Source organism: Apaloderma vittatum, unplaced genomic scaffold (genome assembly GCF_000703405.1).
Source record: "Apaloderma vittatum isolate BGI_N311 unplaced genomic scaffold, ASM70340v1 scaffold18116, whole genome shotgun sequence".
Taxonomy (NCBI): Eukaryota; Metazoa; Chordata; class Aves; order Trogoniformes; family Trogonidae; genus Apaloderma; species Apaloderma vittatum.
In genome coordinates this window covers 9420-29607 of record NW_009722502.1, presented here as the reverse complement: position 1 = coordinate 29607, position 20188 = coordinate 9420, and the positions used below count along the sequence as shown (strand labels likewise).

At 51.2% G+C, this 20188-nt stretch overlaps 1 protein-coding gene across 1 annotated transcript in view; it reads left to right on the top strand.

The window, feature by feature from the left end:
• The window catches only part of CAPZB (capping protein (actin filament) muscle Z-line, beta), a gene marked incomplete at its 5' end in the record, with an annotated part of 43482 nt that overhangs the window by 22547 nt on the left and 747 nt on the right, over positions 1-20188 (top strand). The window contains 5 exons of the mRNA XM_009871799.1: positions 7673-7814; positions 8349-8465; positions 16187-16252; positions 17426-17502; positions 18734-18846. Of these exons, the coding sequence (XP_009870101.1) occupies positions 7673-7814; positions 8349-8465; positions 16187-16252; positions 17426-17502; positions 18734-18836 (505 nt within the window). The remainder of the gene's footprint in view (positions 1-7672; positions 7815-8348; positions 8466-16186; positions 16253-17425; positions 17503-18733; positions 18847-20188) is intronic.

Sequence of the window (20188 nt, the reverse complement as noted above, 5' to 3'; positions counted from 1 at the left end):
GGAGCGGGGGGCCAGCCGCGAGCCCTTTCTGTCAGCGTTCTGCCCGTGTTGAGATGTAAAACCTCGTTTCGCCTCAACCCAAAAGCCGTGGAAAGCTTTGAAGGGACTTTGTAAGCCGTTAGCTCGCTGTTCCTCATTAAGGGCTGCCGGCCCTTTGTGCTCCCTTTCTCCCGGGCAGCGGAGTCGCCGCGATTTTCGCAGCGAGGGCCCGGCAGATTGAATCCAGATGCGTTTGTTGTGCATCCCAGCGCTAAGGAAACCTGACTTTCCACCTCGCTGCTGGCTGGGCTTTTGCACAATAGGGTGTGACATCAGGGTTGTGTCATCTGGGGGATTCTTGCCTCTGGGTTAGACTGATAAGTCCAAGATGAAGCCTCCTAAGATAGACCTAAACTGGCAAGACGCTTGTGCTTTCATGTCCGTGCGCTTTTTAAAATTACAGCCACGATGTCTTCCCAAGGAAATTGTTCAGATGTAAGAGTAAACAGAGCGGCGGTGGGGTCCCCTCCTTAACTTGCCCGCGGGCAGCTCGAAACTCAAACCAGAATCGATATTGAAGTTGTTGATGTGTATTACACAGATTAGAGCAAGCTCAGAAGAAGAGAGGAAAAAACGAAGCGTGCTGGCATGCTGTGAAAACTAAATTAATTGCTTTTCATCTGACTTCTTTTTTTTTTTCTTTGAATGCTTCATTTTGGAGCAGCTCTGCAGAGGCTGCGTTCTTATCTTGCGAATCGGAGCTATTCAGTGGAGGACGAGATTTTTCCCTTGGGTTCCCACGGTTCTCTGTGATTACATAAAATCCGAACACCGCAGAGAAAAAGCTTGTATGAGGAGGTCAGCGCTGGTGACGCAGCTCTATCTTCAAACGCCGCGCTCTGAAGCCTTTAAATCCCTAGTAAGAAATGACTTACACGCTTTCAGAAATGGAGTGAGACTAAATTTTACTTCCATGCTTTCAGAAATGGCGTGAGACTAACTTGTAAACCGCCAGTTTCTTACGGTCTGGAGTTTTTTGAGCCGATTATCTCTAACAACACATGGCTGTGCTTGCGCTTACAGAGCTTGGCCTCACGCTTTCACAAATGTACCATGTTTTAACGACGGAAAATTGAAGACCGAGCAATGTAACAAATCGCAGCCACCTTGCAGCGTATCCAATAAATTCCTGCCTGAAGAAAGACGCCTGTCACACGGAATCTGGGCTGCGGAGACTATGGCAAACTTACACACGGCGCAGGAGACTTCTGCTGTCTTTTCCCCTCCTCCTCGTATTTGAATTATAGCTGGCAGAGTCTGAAACGTGTCAGGCTGCCGGTGGATGGAGCGCGCGGGTCGAAGGGATGGGTACGGGTGAGAGATTTGTCGGCAGTCGGTGCTTCCTGGTCGTTAATGAGCCGGTTCTGCGCTTGGCCGCGTTACAAAGTGACCCATTGTCTTGCTTATTAGGTGGCTGATGGAACTGTTTCCAGGTGACTTCTCAAAAGGGATTTGGTCATTAGTTTCCATCTGCCGAGAGCAATGGGATGGTAAGGAAAATGTGAGCAGTATCGCATTGGTTTTTTTGGAACGGTGAAAAGCACTGGAGTGCATAAAACAGGACGTTCTGGGGGATTTTTAGCCTTCAGGATCCCATTATTTGGTTACTCTTTTCCTTCCTTGCAGAGTTCTTGCACTTCACAACTCTGCTTTGCAGTTTGAGTCATCCCACCGTGGTCCAGATGTGCGCTTTTAAGTACAACTGGCACTGGAGTTGCACATACCTAAGGAGATTGGTATGTTTGCTCGAGGGATTTTTGCACCTGTGTACGCTGGAATTTTTTTTCAATACCTGCGCAGAGTCCACGGGCGTACTTGGGGCTGTGTTCATAAACCCTGGTGAAATACGTACACAAACATTTTTACCTTCTTCATTTTACGCATTCAGGTAACGTTCTGAAAGTGTTCACAGAGTTGTGCTCCTGGGGCCAAAGGAGGACGGGGAGAAGAACTGTAGATCAACCCTACTCATGCTGTGGGAGGGGTGTTACATCCCGGTTAGGTCCTGATACCAACCGGTGTTTTAATAAAACGAACAGGCTCGGGAGCTGCCTCGCCAGAAAGCTGGATGGAGGACACGGGCAACGAGGTGATTTAGTGACAATCCTGATCTCTTGATGTTGTCCTCAAGACTTTTTTTTTTTTCTTCCTCTCCCTTGAGCTGAGAGGTTGCAGGTGATCGGAACGGGTGCCTTCACGATGTTTTTATTGAATCACAGAATCATTCAGGTTGGAACAGACCCCTGGGATCATCAAGTCCAGCCACTAACCCTGCTCTACAAAGCTCACCCTGAAACCATCTCCCCCAACCCCACATCTCAACGACCTTTCAACACCTCCAGGGTTGGGGACGCAACCACCTCCCTGGGCAGCCTGTGCCAAGCTCTGACTGCTCTTTCCGTGAAAAAAATTCCTCCTACTGTCGGGTCTAACCCTGCCCTGTTGCAGTTTGCAGCCATTCCCTCCTGTTCTGTCATGAATTACCCGTGAGAAGAGACCAGCACCAACCTCTCCACAACGTCCTTTCAAGTAGTTGCAGGGAGTGATGAGGTCTCCCCTGAGCCTCCTCTTCTTGAAACTCAACAGCCCCAGCTCCTTCAACCATTCCTCATAAGACTTACTTGGGTTTGGAGGGTGGGTCGCTGAGGTTTGCCTCTTCCTTCCTGTTTCCATCACTATTTCTGGGCTGGTTGGAAGTGCCAGAGTGCAGGCACAGAGGAAGGACTCAGTGCGAATTGCACCCAGTCACTTGCCATCGGTGGGTTTTAAGGGTGGTTGAAATGTCTGTGGCCTCACCCGGTCTTTTAGGTAACGCTTTTGGGTTGCTGTCGGACACTGGCTTCTCGGATTGACTTTATTCATTGTCACTCTTGTAAAAACCTTCGGAGCTGAATGCTCAGTGTTTTCCTTTGGGGTGGGATTTTGAAATGACAGCTTTGTTGGGAGTCTGTTGATCTAAATAGACGGAGACGTTTCCATGCTGAACTCCTGTAGCTGGAAGAAATCACTGTACAACCTTTAGGAGGGGAAAAAAAGAAAACAAAATATATTTTGCTGCTTGAAACGAGCCAGTTTGAAACAGCTCACGGCTCTTTTTGGCTGGTCTGAGGTTCCAGGTATCGATTCTTTGGCATCAGGATTTCAAGGCTTCGTGTTGCGAGAGCCAGGAGCCAGAGCCACGGGCTGGGTTTCTGTCTCTGGCTCTCGGTTCCTGGAACAGACACGAGTGCCTTTAGGGACGAGTGATTTGGTTCGGAGCTGGAGTTGAAAGTCCCAGCTTGTTTTTATTGCCGTGTGGTGGAAACTCGTTTGCTCAGACTCAGGTCCGGCGTTTGTTTGCGAGGCTTGCGAGAAGCAAAAAAGCTCTCGGGAGAGTTGCGGTGCCTTTCCTGCTCTATCCTTTAGTGGCAGAGCAAAGTGATTCCGCTGCCCTCCTTTCCTGAGGTCTCTGCTGGAAGCTGGAGGATTTCCTCCCCTGTCCCGTCTCTCTTGAAGTTAGAGCTTTGCTCTGGCCACAGGCTCTCGGCTTCATGGATACGGCTCGAGCTCTTTAAACAAGTTTCCATCCTGTGTCTCCACCCGCTTAAACTTCAAACACTTCATAAAGCTTTGGATCACTCTTAGCTTAAATATTTTCTTTTATTCTTGCATCCGTAAAGTAGGTCAGCCTTAAGTGTGACATTTCTTGTGTAAAACAGCTTTTTTCCAGGAGTTCTGTGGTTGATGAGTAACGGGTATAAAACTCAAGCGTTTGATCGTGACGTTAAAACTAGAATTGATTTTGAGTGAAATGCTACTCTGAATTTGGTAAAGAGAAAGAACGATTACGTTTGGGTCTGGGGCCTTGTGGTCACCTCCCTGGGCAGCTTCAGAGAAAGTGAATTTACTGGGGATGGCAGAACACCGTCCGTCCTCGGAGAAGGCAGGGAACTCGTGGGGACTAGATGGTCTTTGAATGTCCCTTCCAACCCAAACCGTTCTGTGATACCATTCGAGGGGTTGTGGTTGTTAACGGAGAGACACGACAAGCACGAGACTGTGGTTTTCCTTGTTTTGTGACAAGCTTGTGTCTGCAGGTAAAGCCAGAGTACGTCCTGGACAGATCTGCGTCCTTCAGCAGAGGAGAGGTTGCTTTGCTTTGAAATTGCTGCCCTTTGGGAAGGGTTTGTCCTTTGGGGACATTTCTGAACTGGAGTTTTCCTCCTACTTCAGGCCTCTTGGACATCTCGGAAGCATCACCTGGGTGCTTTGGGTGCTTCGGGAGGGGACTCAAGCTTCTGAAGGACACAGGTTGCCTTTTACGGCCGCTGTTGTGCAGGAGGACACCGCACAACGAGCAGGGGTGGGCGCTAAAGAATCACAGAATGGTCTAAGTTGGAAGGGACCTTAGAGATCATCTCATCCAACCCCCTGCCCTGGGCTGGGACGCCCTTAACCAGCCCAGGTTGCTCAAGGCCTCATCCGACCTGGCCTTGAACACCTGCAGGGAGGGGGCAGCCACAACTTGCCTGGACAATTTATTCCACACTCTTGCCACCCTTGGACTGAAGAATTTTTTCCTAAGATCCAATCTAAATTTATTCTCTTTTAACTTAAATCCATTTCCCCTTGTCCCATGGCTGGAGACTCTTGGAAAAAGTCCCTCCCCAGAAAGAAAATTACATTTGGTTCAGGAGCTTTAAAAGTGTTCTGCCACAACTCCTGGGTGTAACTGCTTTGCCCGTCCGTCCCTTTGACAGAGCAGATGTGAGCTTCTGCCTTTTCCAAGCTGGTTACCTCTCCTGCTTGGATTTCAACAACGTGTGGTGAAGGGTTTCGTGGAGGCGGTCCAGCCTTCTTGCAGCAAATCCAAGTTCCCGACTGTAGATTTTGATTCCTATCAATCTCTCTGTTGTCAGCTGCTTTTCTCTTGCGTAGCAGCCAATTAACCTGTAGCACTTCCTCGTTTTTCTTGAAGAAAAGGCGTTTGGGGGAACGTTCCTCTCACCGAAGACGACTTCCCTGGGTTTAGGTGGTCTCCAGAAATCCCACTTCAGTTGCTGCGTGAGGAGAGGTGAAGTCTGACGTTGTGATCAAGGGTCTGTATTTTCTCCCCGCGAAGGAGGAGTGAATTTTTCACTGGGATTATATATTACTGAAGCGCAGGGGAGGCTTTGGCTTGTGTCTAGCCCGGCGTGCTTTGGATTCGGAACGGTTCAGCCGCTGGCGGTGGTGTTCGAGTCTCCAGATACTGGATCTGGCTATGGTGGAGCAGCTTTATTGAAATAGCATGTTGGTATTTAAAACAATATTAATACTACATTTGATTCATTAAATACACAAAGGCACGTTAAAGCGTTTCCATGTGTGCGCTGTTAGTTCTGGCGGGAGGTTCTTCAGATGGTTTTATGTGGTTTCAGACAACATTTTAGCACATTCTTAAAATACCCACAAAAGCCTTTATGTAAAATCTCATAAAGGTGAACGACATAAAAATTATTTTATTCCCGTTTCATGTCCTTAGGATCAAAGTCCCAGTAGGTAAGAATAAATTTCCAAACCCCTTGTTTCGGTCCCTCTCTTCATTAATGTTTCATGCTCGTAACAAGCTCCTAAAGTGGGTAATAGGGAAACTGTCTGTGATATTCTCAGCGGCTGCTGGTTCATTTGGAGTAAATTCCCTTATTTTTTTAATCAAACTCAGTCTGGAAACGGACCACAGCCTCTGCTCTCTGGCCTTTGATTCCTGCCGCCGTTTTGTCAAAGGAAGGGTCGCTTCGGTAGGAACTGAGGTTCCCTGCAGGACCGAAGCTCCTGTTGATGGCTTTAACCAAAATCCGTTTGTGAATTGCCTGGGGGATGTAAGAAGGGTGTTTGCTGGGTTGAAGCTGCCTGCTGGGAGCCTGGGGAGCAAAGGGCTTTCCTTTTCCAGCCAGCGCTGCCCTGACAGGAGCCGCAGGGCAGTGCCGCGGGTGTGGGTTGCCCAGGCTCAGCTTGCAGGAGTCACCCGTTAAAAATCAAACCGTGTGGTGAGTGATACGAAGCCGCTGCCCCTCCTGGGGTCAGCACTTGCCTTCGGTACAGACTCGGGCGCCTGCGATTGAACGGAGTTGGGGCTCTTTTGGTGACCCTGTCACCCTGAAACAACACTGGGCCGGGCTCTAAGTGCAGAGAAAATGCCGCCCGTGTTGTTTGCACGAACTTCCCAGTGTCTTTGCTCCTGGAGAAGGTGGGTCAGTATTCCTGAATCTGCACTTCTTGTAGCTAATACATGAAGTCCGAGGTGCGCGGTAAATCACATTTGAAATGCCATTAACGACTGTCCGGCTCGTGTTTAGAAAGGAGGGGAGTGCGCAAGAGAGGAGGGTTCAACGAGTTTTTCACGTTGGTGGTGAGTGATACTTTCCCTTCTTGCAGAAGAGGAGAAACGTGCAGCCACTTGCAGATCTTTGGGATCATCTCGCTCGTGGCAGCGAGAGGCAGGGACGCAGAACAATTTATCTGCGTGACTCTCGGTTTAGCTGCTGGGAACTGTCAATCCCAGCGGCTTCCTCCTGGCTTGGGCTGAGGAGCTGTTGCTCTCCAGACGGCGAATTCCCAGGTGTTCTGCCGGCTTTGGGTCCGTCTGTGCAGAGCGGCAGGAGGTGCTCAGGAGAGAGTAGGGATATCGGACTGCTGAAATGTCCTGTCACCGGTCTGGCTCAGCTGAAGCCACCTCACCTCCTTGCTGTAGCTCTTTGCAGGAGGTGGCGATCGCGCGCAGTGTCGTCGGGGAGATCTTGGAGTCGTGTGCCACGGAATACTGTTTGTTCCCTTTTGCCCCCTTCTCCTGGTGGCTGTTTGGAGGCTGGAAGCAGTTGGCAGGATGCTGCAGGTTACGGGTTCGGTTCTCTAGAAGCCAACGTTGGTTCTTGCGCATCTTTCTTCCCACAGCCTCGCCTTGGTTCCCGTCGCGTTAAATCACGTGGGAGCTGAGCGCTCGTGGTGTAAAGGATTCGGGTTCTGGAGATGTCGTTGCTTTGTAGATTTTCTAACTGTGCCTTTTGCTGCCAGAAACCCGAGAGGTCGGTGATGTAGCCTGTTTCATCTGGAGCTGGAAGGATCTGGAATCCTCGACAGCATCCTTTCGTTTCTCAGACCCTTGGTGTCAGTTCAACTCTATTTGCCATAAATCAAGGCACAAACTTAGGGGACAGCAGCATAAAGCTTATTTGCTCTCCTTTCTGCCTTAATTAGGGGACTTTGTTGTAAAGAACTTCCGGGCTTTCCCAAGAGCGAGAAAAAAAGAAAAAAACCCGAAACACCAAAACCCAAACCGTAAAATCAAGCCTCGCTCTCAGCCTCCTTCCCAGCTTGTGCTTTTACCAGCTGTTACATTAATTGGAATCAGAGGAGTCGTTTGCTCAAGTGCTGTAGAAATCTGTAGCAAGCTCTGTTTCTCCCTCAACTTTTATTCTCCTTTAGAGAAATGCACAGGTTTTGTAATGAAAGCCTCAGTGTTATAAAATGATTTAACCTGCTGTGCGTGGAGGTGGGTAACCGGTTAAAAAAAAAGAGTCTTGACTAGGATCTGCTTATTGAAGATTGTTGCTGCTTCTGACCCCGGCGTGGGTCCCGCTGGCTTTTAACGCGCCTGTCGGATTGCGTCCCGCAGGTATTTTGAAGGTGGAGTCTCCTCTGTCTACCTCTGGGATCTGGATCATGGTTTTGCCGGGGTGATCCTCATTAAGAAAGCTGGAGACGGATCAAAGAAGATTAAGGGATGCTGGGATTCCATCCACGTGGTGGAGGTTCAGGTACAGCCTCTGGGGCAGCTGATAGACCCGAGTGAAAGCAAAACCCTCTTAATTCCAGACAATTAACGAGCACAGGTGTTCCACCGAACAATGCAATATTGTGTTAGGGGCCGTAAACTTCTTTCCCCTGTTAATTTTGGAAAATTCCCCGAAGCAATTTGGATAGAGATAAGTCGGGGCTGTAATCAAAAAGAATCCCAGAAGAATTGGAAGTATGTTACTTTCTGTGCTTGTGATCCTGAGATTATTATATTTTATTATTATTTTTTTATATAAAGATCTACAGATAAATATCGCTAATTAGGTAATAAACCCAAGGTAATAAGAGGTTAAATTGCCCTAACTAGATTTGCTTGGGAAAATTAAGGGAGTGTGCACACCTCAAATTGTTTTTAAGCTGCAGACCGTGCTGTGCGAGTGGAGTTACGCGTGTCTGTCCTGCTGCTGGGGGCTGCTTCCAGGCTGGCCGCCGGTTCGTTTTTGGAGGGATTTTAACCTTTTGTCTCCCTGTTTTTGTTCTCCTCCCACTTCTAGGAGAAATCCAGTGGCCGTACCGCTCATTACAAGCTGACCTCCACAGTGATGCTGTGGCTGCAGACTAATAAAACCGGTTCTGGTACCATGAACCTCGGAGGGAGCCTTACCAGACAGGTACGCCCGCGGGTCAGCGCGTGCTGCATGTCCTGCCTCCTTTAGAGACCCGGTAGTCCCAGTCAGGCACGAAAAAGTTGATTTTGTGAGGTGTTGTGTAAACATCTCTTCTCCTGCTGCGCCCTGTGAAACAGCGACTGCGTAAGTGTGTAATTACCGGGAACCCTCCTGAGCTTCGCTGGACGGCAGCAGAGCTTTCAGTTCAAAATACAAACCATTCAGCTGGAGTTCAGGCTCGCTTTTAAGTCACAGCCTGTTACCCAGACAGGTGGGTTTTATCTGTAAGATTTGTCCCCTTTCTTTCTGGAAGATTCCGGTAGGATGGCGAGAGGATCTCTTTAGTTACGCGCGGCTTTCGAAAGGCAGCCAGGGCTGCCCTGAGCGAGCCTGGATTTTGTGTTGGCTGCAAGACGTCAGTTGTCTTTCCGTATCCTCCTTCAATATTTTCCTTCTGCTGTACCAAGATGCTGACTTTAAAAAAAAAGAAGTTTAAAACCCTCAGTCTCTTCTAAACATCGAGGGTTTTTGTGCCAGTGTTAATTACTGTGACTTCCACCTGAGAGCTGCTTTTCTCCGGGAAGGCACCAGCCCGCTGCCTGCTCGGGCTCGTTTAGTCTCTGACAGGCAAGATCTGCTGGACCGGGCTGGACCTCCTGCCCCAGCCACCTGCCGGAGGTTCCCGTCTCCCTCCTCCGTGCCGCTGCTGCGACGCAGTCGCTGAGCACCTGGACTGCTGCAAATCGGTGACTCGAGCGGAGTAATAAGCTCCGGAGGACAGGAGGCGCATTGTACGGTCACGAGCCACCCGAGGGATTGGCAGTCGCCGAAACTCCTTTATGAGACTTCCCAGGGCCAGCCGGCGCTTTTGATACAAAGGACAATGCAGACTCTGTTAAAATAGTTCGTGTTTTTGTACAGGTTTGAGCCAGGCGAAGGAAAAAGGGTCTGTGACTGCAGGGAGGAACCGAAATGGTGTCGGTGTTGCAGTCGCAGGAGCTTGCCCTAGACCTCAGTGATTTTTCTTTCCATGTTGTTGATTTACAGAAGAAGCTGATGGAAAAGCAGAGGCGGGGCAGGGGAGAGGCGTCTGCAGACAGTTTTGCGCATTGCGCGCTCTTTTAAAGAGCGCTCACGGTAATTACCCCCGAGTTATGGTGACCCGGACAAATGTTTAATCACAGACCTTCCTAAGACTTTAACTCACAGCCGGGAAGCGGAGGCCAAGGGCTTGACTGTGGCCGTAGCCGAGAGCCGCGCCAAGGAAAACAAGAGTCTGTTGAGAACGGGTGTCCTCAGCACACCTTGGCCTCGTTTCGTTTGACTTTCGAAGCTCTGGTGGGGAGATTCGTGCTTCTGTCATCATTTTCACGGCAGATCGTTTAATTTGTGTGCGGTGCATTAAAGCGGGGCCCCGCTTCCAGGGGAAGCAACCGTAAAAAAGCCACCGGCGTAACGACGCGCTGCCTCGGCACAAACAATGCGAGCGCGGCTTTCGGAATTTCGCTTTGGGCTGGGCATTTTCTGTTGGTGGATGCCAGAGGAGGCTTAACGGGATGGGCTTCATCAGAATCCGGGGCAGAAAACACGAATCTTCACGCTGCCTGGAGGTCTGTGAGCTGCGGGAGGAGGAAGAGTTGTCCTGAGCCGTTTACTTCGCGCTGGCTGGGCTAAACTCCCGAGTTGCAAAGCTTTTCCTTTGCAGTAAATCCTGTTTGCCGCATGGCTTAAGGACAGCTGGTTTAATTTTTGCTTTTTGGTGGGCTTTTTATACAGTCGGCAGCAAACTTAGGCACTGGAAGTAGGTTTTATTCTCTCTCCAAGGGAATGTTACGGTTTTACCTTGATGGTACCAGTAATCTGACGTCCTGACCGTTGTTTTGGAATAACTTGGGCCAGGGTAAATCATACGGGTTTCGGTCAGCTCGGTGTTGGAGCTACTTGACCACTCTTGATCCTAAAACACAAATAGCAGCCGCCCCTGTGTTTCAGAGGAAGCTTTTGAAGTGTTTGTGAGCTTTGTGTCATCCTGGCTTACAAACGGACACAGAGAACCGTTCACTGCTTTGACAGGGAAGGCTCCAAGAGCCGTCACTTTAAAACCCATTTCGCCTCCTCGCTGCCCATCAGGTGGTGACTGGCAGGACGGCCTTGGTGGCCGGGAGCAGGTGCAAAGGAACGGCTCGTGTCGGGCTCCTGATTCACCACCTCTGGCAGCAACCGAGAGCTGGGCACGGCTCGCAGTGAAATGCTGCGGGGAGTGTTTGCAGCTTGGGAGGGATGGAAACGCTCGCTCGGTGATTCCCCTCCCTAGCGCGTGCGGTGACACTCGGGGCTGGTTTTTTTATGTTCTCAACAGACAGCGTGGTGGCACGGTAGAGCTGGGCTTGGATGCAGAAGTGAGAGTGTAGGAGTTGCTGTCCCCGGCTGTCCCCTCGTCCTGGGGAGGTGCTGTTGCCCTACATCAGGCACAAACGTGAGGTTTTTGTTGCCTTGGTCTGGACTATCTGGCCATGACCTGTCCCCTGTCACTGCAAGGCTCCCACTTAGGCTATTCCTAAACGTCACACTGAATTTCTAAGGATGATTTATTAAATTATTTATCCTTTAGTTGTGTTTTTTTTTTCCCCCTCCAAGACACAGCGTATTTGAGTATTCTTGGAGCACGTGTTGTGCTGTTCTGAGTAGCTGTTACGTGGAGGTCGCGTCCCTGGCTCGTGTCTACGTGAACGAGTGAAATTACTCTGAGAACAGACGCGTCTTTTCCAATTCATTGAACTACGGCTGCTCCGTGCTTTTCCTGGAGCCTTTTCGCATGTGCTGCTGTAGGAGCTGTCTGTGTTTGTAAGGCAGAAGTAGCTGCAGAAGCGTTTTATGTTTGCAAGCGGACAGCGATGTGGCAGACAGAGGACTCAGCCTCTTCTGGGAAGTTGGAAACCTCCTTTGCGCAGCTTTCGGTTCCTTTACCTGGTGGTCTTCAACTGGAGAGCTTCAGGCTTTTGGTGAGGTGTGGAAGTTTCTTCTGAAGAGCTGGAGCTCCAGACTAATTGACGTCAAATGTCACGGGGTGTGTTCTGGACAGAGTTCTGCGTTTGGGCTTTGTTCAAAATGTAGGATTTCAGATTCTGTCCTGATCCATAGGGAAATGCGTGTCTGTACCCCCAAGCAGAGGGCACAGAAACGTAGCTCTTGAGATAAACAATTCTTGACATAATTTATGGATGTGCATAAATGAGTCTTATGTGCGCGTGAATAGATTTTTTTCTTGAGAGGATGAGAGAGATTCTTCGCTGGCTCCACGTGCGTAGGATCCACAGCTCGTGATTGTGCTCTGCAAACTGAGGGAGAATTAAAGCTCGGGTGACATCTTCACACTGGACACCTCGTTAGACCGTTGCTGAAGCGCTCCTTTTGTACGGGAGAACATTCTCTCTTTGCCTGGTGAAGGTTTTGCTCTGATCTTGAGCACTACGAGCTGTTGGACATAAATACCAACGCGGCTGATGGAGCCATCTCATTTTGGACTCCAAAGGACGTTATAGAAGAACCTGCTGGTGGAACTGGAAGGAGAAGGTTGATTTTTCTATTTTTTTTTTGTTCCTTAAGAGGCGTCAGAGAACATTTTTTACAGTTGCCTGGACCAAGGTGCTGTCCCAGACAATCTGTTCTGGAGCCGAGCCCGGCCGTGGTGCGGGCGAGCTCGGAGCTGAAGCCCCTCAGGCTGGGACGGGGAAGTTGCTCCCAGCTCCCGTCCCACACGGGCAGGATTCGGTCTGTGTGGGGACCGAGGCTGGAATCTGGGGCAGGAGGGAGCGATCGGCACATGACGGCCGTCTGCCTGGACGAGGGGGATGTGGGTTGAAGCGCTGAGAGTTGAGGAGGGGTCGTGCTACCTTCAGTTTTCAACAGGGTGAGCGAGAGAAACACAAAGTGTGGCAGCTCTTGGGTTACTTGGCACGTTCTGCAGTGCCTGCAGGTAACTCCCACCCCTGTCCCGATGGAAGCCAGATGCTTGGCAGACGCTTTTCTGACAGATGTCGGGGTCCCGTCCCCTTTGTGTACGCTGGAATCGCTCGCGTCGTTGGCCACGGCGCTGCGCTGCTCTGGCTGCATTTTGAGGTTTCCTGAGGCTGCGCTTTTATTTAAGGGGCGAGCAGCTGTAGGGTCCCGTTTCGTTTTATGCAAAGGAGACGCAGCCTCCCTGTTTTCTGGCGAATCGTCAAACGTGCGCTTTGTCCGACATTTCTGGAGTCCCCTCCTTAGAAGCGAGACGGAACAGGTGCCTTCCTGAGCCCAAAGCCTCGCTGCGCACAAGGAACCCGCGTGGGTGTGTTCCCTGAGCCGAGACGGCCGTTGCGAGGAAGTGGAAGCGTGCTGAGACCAGAGTTGGTGCCAGCCCCGTAGTTTATTTCTGCACGGAGCTGCGGCAAGGGCGGGTTATGAAGCTGTGGGGGAAGCGAAGGCTGGGATTTCAGATGAAAGCAGCGCAGGTGTGCGTCGATTTTCTTGCTTGGAAACACACTCTGGTGTTTTCACACTCTGGTGTTTTCACACTCTGGTGTTTTCACACTCTGGTGAAGGAGGGAGGGTTTGCAGAGCAGCTGCTCTGCTGCAAACAGCTCTCCCGGCGTTTGGAAAGATGTGCCGCAGGATCTGTGGCTGGTCCCGCAAAATGCCACTTTGCTAAGAGGGAAACCCTCGGAGGCTCGAGCTCCGGGATCAGCACGGGGGCGTGTTTTTGTCAAGTGGAGCTTTCATGTAAAGGCCTGTCCCGCCAGCTCCTGGCTGTCGGAGCGGGAAGTGGGGCGGCAGGGAGAGGTTTTCCACCAAAAGGATCTTCACGTCGTAGCTGTCACGATCCTTACGCTCCCCCTTCTGCAGTTGTCCAGTCCCCTGGAGGCACCAGAGCAGAATTTTGGGGTGCAGGGGATAGTGGAGATGTACCGAGCAGTCGTTGTCTGGGAGATTATTTCTGCTTCGCATGAACGCACAGATTTTATGGTGGTTCGGTTAAATAATCGCTGGTTGAGGAAAAGAACAGTCGAGCAGTTACGGACTAGTAAAGAGCTGACACGAGGTTTGCTCTTGGGTTTGGACGTGCAGTTTGGTAAAGGACACGCGATATCGCTGGTTATGGCATTTAGAGTAAATGGACATGGGAGGGATGAGGTAAGTTCTCAGCCGATTTTTGCCAAGCTGTGGAGCTCACAGCCTTCGTTTATCCAGTTACAGTTTGAAATAAGCGTTGGGGAGAGAGAGAGGGGCCAACTTCTGCCTCGCTGATATCCAAATAATTCCACATATTTTCCACCTGGAGGCTTGAGCCTGCCCACTGCCTGTGGCTTGGGAGCCTCTGGCTCGCCTCGGGCTGTTTGCGTTTCATTAAAGAGATTTTCACGTCTCTCCGTGGCCAAAGCAGCTGCGTTGTCTTCCGAGCAAAATGGTGGCTGAGCTTCCTTCTTATCTCTCTGGTCTGTTCAGACGCCTTGTGGTGAAACAAAGCGTTTCTCCAACTGAAATTTCTCTCTTCCTCTGACCTCTTTCTCCAAGTAACGTTTACAGAAAGCCCAACCTGCTGCCCCGAGCTGAGCAGGCAGCCAGCGAGAGCCGAGTTAGCCCCAGCAGAGTGAGTTTCCCTGTGGGTCAGGCTGGCGGCAGACGGCCGGGCTGATGAGTTGAGGGCGCGGAGCAGCGGGAATCGCCAGCGGGAGAGGAGCGGCCGAGCGGGGGGAGAGGGGGGGCCGAGCCGAGCGGGTCGGCCTTGGCTCACGGGGAGCGTTGGGTTTTTGGCTGAGCTCAGCAGCAGATGGGGAGCGACGGTGGGAAGATGAGCTGCTTGTTAACATCAACTTCCAGAAGGGAATTTCCCCCTCCGAGCACATGAACCCCTCTATTTAAGCAGCTCGAGGCTTTGTGTGGGAGTCCGAGCGGTTACGGCCACCGGAAGGAACCTTTAAAAACCCCACCGGCTCTGCCGGGGGTGTGACACGGCTGCTGACTGGCTCCAAACTCCATTAAAGCAGCCTCTCGTAACATCTGGCCTTCTAAACCGTATAAAAATGTTTTCCTTCTGGCAGTGGATTTTATGGAGATGTAACCATAGACATTTTGCAAGAAAGAAAAAAAATATAAAAAATGCTGTTTTCAGACCCTGCTCCTTAGCAATGAGCTCAGCCGGTCCCAGTGTGGCGGCACCGCAGCGGGGAGCCGGTGGAAGGAACGGACGCGTTGCCAGCGCCCCGGCTGCCCCGGAGTCGGGCGATTTGCCCATAGTTCCCGAACTCGCCGGATGGTGATTTATATTCTCCCTCCACACAACTGGATCCGCTCTCCAGGCAGCGCGTCTCCCTCCCGTGTAAACAATCGGAGTGCGGCCTGAAGGAAAAATTCAACGTCCTTGTTCTCTTCCTCCCCCCTTTTCGAGGTTATCTTTTGCCTTCGGGGTTCCGACTAAATTACGTGCTTCCCCAAGCCTGTCAGAGGCTTAGCTTATTAGAAGGAACCTGTAGCCAGCCCAGATTTTTAAACTCTACCCTGAGGGAGGGATATGAACAGATGGATGAGAGAATTCAGGGGGATTAGTCAAACCCTTTGAAGACTGTTCTTCCCACTACGGTTTTTTTCTCCCCGTTTTGTTTTCATGCCGTCTCAGCACATCTTGTATCAGCCAAGGTCCCTGGGACTGATGTCCCGTGTTGGGCGGTTTGGCCGTGTCCAGCCACAATTTCCACGCCGGCAGCCGGGGCTGACGGGCTTTTCCTGGGTGCGGATCAGGCATCGGGCCGTTGGACCCCCTGCGTGGATGCCACGCGGGGTGAAGTCAGACAACATAAAGCAAGTTCTGCAGTGCCGGCTCCCAGTATTTGATCTCAGTGATGAAAAACCTCACCCAGCTCAGGTTTCTGTCTCCTGTTCAGCCACTACACTAGAAGTTTGGTATTTGTATAAACTGATCTGACTTTCTACCACAAAAGGTGGTTGGCTCCTTTCTGCCCGCGCTTACTGCTTCATACCAGCTCCTCCCGAAGAGTTTGGTAAATGGTGGTTCCGCTTTTTGTTCAGAAAAGAGAACAGAGAACTACAAACTCTCCCGTTTGTCCTTCCACATGAGTGCAGTAGCTGAAATCATCGCCAGTCCCGCGGGTAGCTGTGGGTTTTGTATTCCCTGCACCTTCCCTCTCTGCTGGCAGGCAGGTAATGCCCGAGGTGGCTTTTCCCGGAAGATCTTGAGAACGGAGACCGTGCCCGACGCCTGGTGGGAAGCAGCGTTTGAGAAGAAGGTTAAAAGAAACGGCCGGGTTTGCAGGGGGGGTTCGCAGCTGTTGAACTGCCAGCACCGTCCTGGCGTGTGTCTCGTCGACAGCCTTGTTTTCACGTCCACGTCACTGCGCTCCTCGTCGTGTTACGTGTTTGCCGCCGCAAATCTCCCGCAGCCGTGCCGCGGGCAAGGAGCGGTGGCTCCATCACACCCGTCTGCGCCAGGGATCTACGGCAGGGAGTTATTCTCATTCGGGCTTTTATGCTGCAATTCTGTTCTCACCACGTGAGCCTTTGTCAGGTTCTGGGGGTTTCTCGGTACGTTACTGCCCCATTTGCACGTTGAAAGAAGAGTTAGTGCAGGGCTGGGAGACCCGCTTCTCCCATCCCCTCTTGGTGAGGAGAGCTGTCCCGCATCCAGCGTCAGATCCCGCGTTACCCACCCACCTTGTGTCTTTCCTTTCCAGATGGAGAAAGACGAGACTGTGAGCGACTCCTCTCCCCACATAGCCAACATCGGACGCTTGGTAGAGGTAAGTGCTGCGTCGGCCGGAGCCTGCTGCAGGTTCCCTTCCCTGCGTTTGGTTCCTTATCTTAAGAATTTTGTCGTGCGCTTGCTTTTGTCTTCACAAACAAGTCCTATCGGATAAAGCTTAATCGTGCTGATGTTGCTCGGGGTTCGATGGCTCAGTGCTGCTCTTCACATGACTTTGTAGAAACAAAAGTGCCACCAAGCGCTTTGTCTCCTGCTCGTTACAGCAAGAACCGTCCTGGAGACGAGCGCTCCTGTCCTGACAACTGGTTTGTCGTTTCCTACCCACGGTGCTTCGCCGGGCAGTTTGGGGCAGGATTGCTTAAAGCCAGGTTGTGTTACACAGAACTGTCCCTTGAACTGATGTTCAGTGTGTTTAAGTGCCCTGTTAAAGCCACTGGGATGGTTTTTAGTGTGAGATTGGGCGGCAGCTCAGTCGGGCCTGCTCAGCTCAGCGAGCGCAGGGTGCGACTGCGTTGGTTCGCTGTCCTGTGCCAAGGTGTTCTTGATTTCTGCAAGAGAGGAATTGATTCGCAACTAAAATAGACTATAATGCTGCTTTTTTTGGTTTGTTTTTTTTTTTCAAAGGAACTGGGAAGTGCAAGGCAGGCGGGTACTTCTTTCTGGACCCGTTTTTTTAAGTTTCTGACTTGGGCATCCTAATGAAAAAATGCTCGTTTACAAGCTCTTCTCACAAAACTCTTTGCTGCGTAGTTTTGATGGGGAGACAGCAGCTCAAAAATTCCAAGTAACCCATAAGCTCAAAACTAGTGACCTGTGGGCTGTGCCGAAGGACTGGCTGCCGGCTCCCGGGCTGCCCAGGGCCGGCAAGCGGCAGAGCAGGGTGAGCCTGGGCTCAGATGGTTTTTCTCTCTCTGCGGCTGAAGGCAGGAGCGATAACTGGGCAGAACCTGCCCTCTCGTGGCGCAGACACACATCTCAGCCGTGATGAAGTGGGAGAGGATGGCGATGGAGCTTGAGCCTTCGTTTCTCTGATGAGAGCAGAGGGATGGGATCGGATCCCTCTGCCTCCCGTGAGAACTGAAACAGCGAGAACGCGCGAGTCGAGTCGTGCGGCGGTGCCGAGCGCCGAGGGGAGCACACGCGCGATGCCCGTCTGCACGCGGCTGACACGGCTAAAGATCTGATTCCTTGCTTTTGTTTTTCTCCCTAGGACATGGAAAACAAAATCCGAAGTACGCTGAACGAGATTTATTTTGGGAAAACGAAGGACATCGTTAATGGGCTGAGGTAAGGGGCTCTCCGGGCGACCGTTGGACCCTCCCCGCGTTCCCCCGCGGCACCCGTGGGGCTGCCCCAGCCCCGACCTGCTGCGCTTTGCTGGAGCTGCCCTTCCGCACACAAAGGTTTTTCCAACCCCTCGCTGTGCTTTGGAAACGTTTTGTCGTGCGGAGTTTAGGGAACGCTTCTACCTTGTAACGGTAGAAATTGGAAGCGACGTTTTAATCCCTCACCAGGAAGAAAACAGCCCAATTAGCAACACTTGTATTTCAGGGTTATTTTTAATTAGGAGTTTTATTCTTCCGAGTCCTGACAGGTGTACTTAAATTCTGACTTCTCTTTCTGCTGTTCTTAAAAACAGTCAGTTGATCCCAGCATTAAGTCGTGGCATGAATGTCTTGCGGTATTTAGACTTTGCTTTAACTTCTGTCGTTCGGCACCGCTGGTCAGAGTGCAGCGTGCTGGAGCAGAGGAAGTGAATAAACCCCCTGCACCCTGCTGGGGGGCGACTGTACTGTCCCCTTCAAGCCCTGCTCCTTTCTGGTGAGGAATTTCTCATAGAAACTCCCAGCTGGTAGTTCTCGTGATTGCAGAAGAAAGTAGAGAGCTGTGATGTAAAATAATTTCATTTTAAACCATGGATGGACGTCCGAGCACACCGTGATAACGTAGCATGAAACAAATGGTGCAAATAAGGCCGGTGCTGTGCTCGCACACGCTGCGTTGTGAAAGAAGATGGAATAATGGTGCTAATTAAATATTTGTGCTGCTGCCTTAACAGCACGGGCAGAGGGAGTTGAGAGGATCTGAGAACGCAGCTGTTGGTTTGTTTTTTCTTTTTTCCAACCCCCAGCTTTCCTACGAGGCCTCTGTGTTCGTTTGTGGTGTGCAGGGCTTTAGCCAGGAAGCGTTTATTCCCACGAGAAGGAAGTACGTGGTGCGGTCTTTCTCCTTTTGAGCTTTGCCTTTAGCTTTTGTATTTGAATCTGTTTCCCGTGTGTCCCCGTTGCTCAGTTTGAGTCGTGGAATTTTGTGCCTTGGTGAGATGAGCTGCTCAGCACCGGTAACACACCAAGCGTGCGGCTTCGGCTTTTCCTCTAGGCTCCTCCTGTTCCTTCTAACCTGGGAAGCGACACTTGTTCTCTCCTGGTGGTTTCCGGAATCCCGGCTCTGTGTTCTCGAGTTCTTCTGACTGTTCTTTTCCCTGTTGATTCCCTCGTTTCTAAACTGCTCTCTGTAGATCTATCGATGCTATCCCCGACAACCAAAAGTATAAGCAGTTGCAGAGGGAGCTTTCTCAAGTGTTGACCCAGCGCCAGATCTACATCCAGCCTGATAACTAAACCAGCCCAGGTACCCTCTGCCTGTGAGGTGTGACAGCCGGCACTAAACCAGGACTCACCCGGCCGGGGCCTCTGCATGATAACCGAGACCAGAACTAACCCCTAACTCCCGCAGACTGACCAGCGACATTGGATCCGTGTTTCACCCCAGGGTTATTTCTTAATCTGGCCCGACTAAACGCTGTGGTTTTCATTTTAAATGTTACTCTACCCCTTCCTCCCCCCCTCATTTGAAACGTGGTGGGATTTACCGCTTTGCACTTTAGCTTGGGAGCGAGAGAGGAGCGCACGGGCACGGACCCAGCGCGGTGTCGGCTTGGGCTGATTCGATTCAGGTCCCTTGTGTGCCACCGGTTTGGTACAGCCGTGGGGCACCAGTAAAGAAACTCCCTGTCATCTTAGCATCCTCCCTGCAGAAAGGAATGAAATCTTGGAATTCTCGCAGTTTTGGAAAAAAAAAAAGAAAAATGTAGGTGCCTGGCCCTTCCCATGACTTCTGAGTCAATGTGAGCTCACCCCGTGTGTGCGTTCCCAGCGTGCCTGGCGCATCGGGGGCTTGAAATCCAGCCCTGCTCCGGCTCTTACGGAAACATTTCCAGCCTCCACTTGCCCGTGTGCCGCACGGCCTGGGAAGGGATTTGTTCCTGTGCTCTCCTTTGCTCCGGAGCGCTGAGAGCCCAGGCTGCGGGCAGCGGCTGTCCCCGAGCCAGCTTAACCATCCCCTCCGGGTCCGAATGAGTTACAGACGTCGGCTTAAACGCCTTAAGCTGACGGGGGGGAAAATGCATTAATTGATAATGGCCGAGAACCACTTCTGTGGCCTGTGACAAATGCAAATAGAAAATGCTTTTAGGAAAGCAGCAGAAGTCTCCAGAGACAAGAGAATGGAAATCCTGCTAGAAACAAGTTAGGAAAATAACTTGGCACAAAGTGAGCAGCCTTGTTGATGGGAGACAGCCTCCAGGCAGGATAAGGTAGCTTTGGGTACTGAACAGGGTATGAAATATGGTTTATGTGGGGAGAAATCCTCCCAAACCGGATCCGAACCACTTCTCTGTGGTAACAGCTCCTGGAAAGTCCGATAGTATTGTCCTGCCCGGGATCATGTGTAAGAGCGCTTTTTTTAAACGTGGAAATTTCTTACCTGTGCCCTTGAAACAACTTCCTCCCAGGGCAGCGAGCCGAGCTGGCTCCGGGCAGACGTACCTTTCCTGCTAGTCTCAAACTTGTAGCAAAGGGGAACCCCCCTGTAATATTTCTGACAGTATCTCTGTTCTCCAGCTGCTCTGAGTCCCCGATTGCTCTAGGTGAGGTACGAACTAGAAAAGCAAATTGGAGACCGTAAACCCTGC